Here is a 3,408-nt window from a genome sequence, read left to right on the forward strand (position 1 = left end):
ATTGTTGTTTGGCGGGTCCGGGCTGGGGATTCGAACCCGCCACCTTAGGTGTACGTGGCTGGCGCCTTAGCCGGTTGAGCTATAGGCGCCGAACCAAGAGATCATATTTTTAATAGCAATTTCATGGGTAAGGAAATTTTCTGTGAAGTAAAGAAACATCTCAGAATGAATCTGTATTATAAATGCAAATGTTCATGTATTAGGTTGCTTATTTGGAGATTCAAATGTTTATTTACTTTGCTTTAAAACTTTCTTCACTAACACTTATACTGATTATTCTAAATGTAGGTTTCCTTTATTTAACATATGAGGAGTTTTCTCTGATGCTCCAAAAACATTCTCATGCTACAATAGGGTCAGGGACTTGTAGGCCTATTACTCTTAGTCTTTTTTGGCAGCATTTTAGGGTCTGGGGTCTTCCCAGCTCTCTTTTTCCCTCTATTTCCTTTTTCCTCAGCACAGCTCAGGAGGGCCTCCCCCAGACTCAAAGAAGTAGTTACCATATGACTTATCCTTTGAGGGACCAAACAAGGTCTTTTCTAACCCAGGGTCAATTCAATTCAATTTCTCCTGCCTTTCATTTTTCTTCTCCTGTCTTATTGCCCCTTCCTTAGCTATTCACAATCGGAAAGCAGATTCTATATTCATTATTTATTATATTAAAATTATGCATTCAATCTTCTCAGTTCACAGTTCTTAAATAAATCAACAAAGCCTCTAAAGACTTGTAGTTATGTGTTTTCTGTGGCTAACTGGCCCTAAAAATTCTCCCCAGCTTCACATAGCAGAATGGCCAATCTTTCAGCCTTAGCTTTGGATTTCTTTTTCAGGTGAGGAGAACAGGAGATGGAGAAAGCTAGGGGAAAAAAGCCTGTTGCTGCAACCACAGTGGAGACTGGCATAGAGAATCCAGGGCTGGAGCTCATGGTAACTCCCCAGTTTAGTTTCTGCCCTGTGTGTGGGTTGACAGGGGCTTCCTGTAGGGATCTGTGATGCCTGGCAGGGCTCTGTGACTGACTTCAACTCTATGTGTACTTACAGGAAGAGGTAGTAAAGCCTGAGAGGAGCAGGACTGAAACTCAAGGACACAGCCTTGGGGATGGGCTGGGCCTGCCCTCTCGCCAGAGGTAAGGGTGTTTGGGGATCAGTTCAGTGAGAATTTGAGGCAGGCTGAGTCAAACAGAAGCGGTCAAACCTGACCCTTTCTCAGGGAGTTTGTAGTCTTATTATGGAGACTTGTAACTATCTCATGTTATCATATGTACATGTATGTATTTTATGTAATTAACTGTTACTTAAACCTGTACCATTAACAACAGGAGTTTAGTGATATCAGAGTTGGCTAGACTGGAAACAAAAATAACAACTAACATATAATAAACATAATAAAAAATTAAACATAAGGGTGGTGCCTGTAGCTCAAAGGAGTAGGGTGCCAGCCCCATATACCAGAGGTGGTGGGTTCAAACCTGGCCCTGGCCAAAAACTGTAAAATAAATTAAACATAATAAAAAATAACATATATTTTCTCGTATGAAAACTGTTAACTAGTTACATAGATATAGATACCTTAAAGTGCTAACTTGCATTTCTTTAAATTTTGGTAAAGCTACACATTCCCCCACACCCCCAATTTGGCTTTCTATCTGTATTTCTGTGTGTGATTTCCTTTTATTCTTTATCAATTATAGTAAAATTTGGACTTTGAACTTTATTTCCTTTCCCCTTACCTACTCAAATAACGCCACATAGATTTCTTGTTTCCAAGTCTCCCCACCTCCTGACCACCTGTCCTAGAATAGCTTCTACCCAAACTGCCTAAGACATGATTGAAGTCCCTTGTTCAAAAACCTCTGTGGCTCTCCCTCTGTTCTTGAAAAAAGCTTAACTCCATTGCTTGGCATTGAAGTCTCCCCACACCCTTCATTCCCCAGCTATGATTTGTATTCAGCTTGACTTCCCCACATTAACTCTTGTAATTCCTTCTCTAATGCTACCCTATGCTCTAGTGAAAGTCAACTATCAACTGTTCCTTATACATAATCCTTATATATATCTTGCCTCCAGGTCATGCATGATATATAATGTATTTTTAACATCTCTGCTTCTGAACAAATTATCTTCATTTTATGTCTTTGGGCCCAAATACAACATATCTTTTAGGGTGCCACTCAAGGGCAATCATGTGCATGAAACGATCCCCATTGTTCTTCCTCCTCAATCTCACTGGTCCCAGTCTTAAGAGGTCCCTTCTTCCTCCAAACTTCCATAACATTCTATTTGGTCCTCTCTAATAGCACTTTAAACTTTTGACATTGGGTTATAGGATTATATGTACATCATATCCCTATACTGAGGGCAAAATCAATTTCTATTTCATCCTTTTATATCTTATAACACCTGGGACAATGCTTTACCTACAGTATATATTCAAAAATTTTAAATCTTTTTTTTAGAGACAGAGTGTCAATTTATTGCCCTCTGTAGAGTGCTGTAGTATCACAGCTCACAGCAACCTCCAACTCCTGGGCTTAGGCGGTTCTCTTGCCTCAGCCTCCCCAGTAGCTGGGACTACAGGCACTTGCCACAATGCCTGGCTATTTTTTTCTTGCAGTTTGGCCAGGGCCAAGTTCTTTGGCCAGGCCAGTTGAAACCTGCCACCCTCGGTATATGGGGCTGGCACCCTACCCACTGAGCTCCAGGTGCTGCCCCCAAATTTTAAATCATTTATCCATCTTGAATCAATTTTTGTAAGTGGTGAAAGGTGTGGGACCAGTTTCAGTCTTTTACATGTGGTTATCCAGTTCTCCCAGAACCATTTATTGAATAGGGATTCTTTTCCCCATTTTCTTCTTTGATTTATCAATGCTGCTGGTAGGACTGCAAATTAATGCAACCTTTTTATAAGAAAGTATGGAGAATCCTCAAAGAACTCAAAATTAGACCTCCCATTTGATCTTGCAATCTCATTACTAGACATCTACCCAGATTAAAAAATCCTTTTATCATAAGGACATTTGCACTAGGATGTTTATTGCAGCTCAATTTAACAACCTAAATGTACACCAACTCAGGAATGGATTAACAAGCTGTGGTATATATATATGATGGAATACTATTCAGCCATTAAAAAGATGGAGTCTTGGGCAGCACCTGTGGCTCAGTGAGTAGGGTGCTGGTCCCATATACCAAGGGTGGCAGGTTCAAACCCAGCCAAACTGCAACAAAAATAGGCATTGTGGAGGGCGCCTGTAGTCCCAGCTACTCAGGAGGCTGAGGCAAGACAATCGCCTAAGCCCAAGAGCTGGAGGTTGCTGTGAGCTGTGATGCCACAGCACCCTACTGAGGGCAACAAAATGAGACTCTGTCTCTCAAAAAAAAAAAAAAGACGGAAACTTTACATCTTTT

General features: G+C 40.8%; 1 protein-coding gene across 7 annotated transcripts in view; it reads left to right on the forward strand.

The window, feature by feature from the left end:
- The window catches only part of SLC28A2 (solute carrier family 28 member 2), a 36,594-nt gene that overhangs the window by 7,301 nt on the left and 25,885 nt on the right, over positions 1–3,408 (forward strand). For all 7 annotated transcript variants that reach the window (XM_003791795.3, XM_023514307.1, XM_023514311.1 and 4 more), the window contains exons 2-3: positions 831–927; positions 1,042–1,127. In XM_003791795.3, coding sequence (XP_003791843.1) covers positions 847–927; positions 1,042–1,127 — 167 coding nt within the window. In that variant the 5' untranslated portion in view covers positions 831–846. The remainder of the gene's footprint in view (positions 1–830; positions 928–1,041; positions 1,128–3,408) is intronic.

The sequence above is a fragment of the Otolemur garnettii genome, unplaced genomic scaffold, assembly GCF_000181295.1.
Source record: "Otolemur garnettii isolate 467f Iridium unplaced genomic scaffold, OtoGar3 scaffold00050, whole genome shotgun sequence".
Taxonomy (NCBI): Eukaryota; Metazoa; Chordata; class Mammalia; order Primates; family Galagidae; genus Otolemur; species Otolemur garnettii.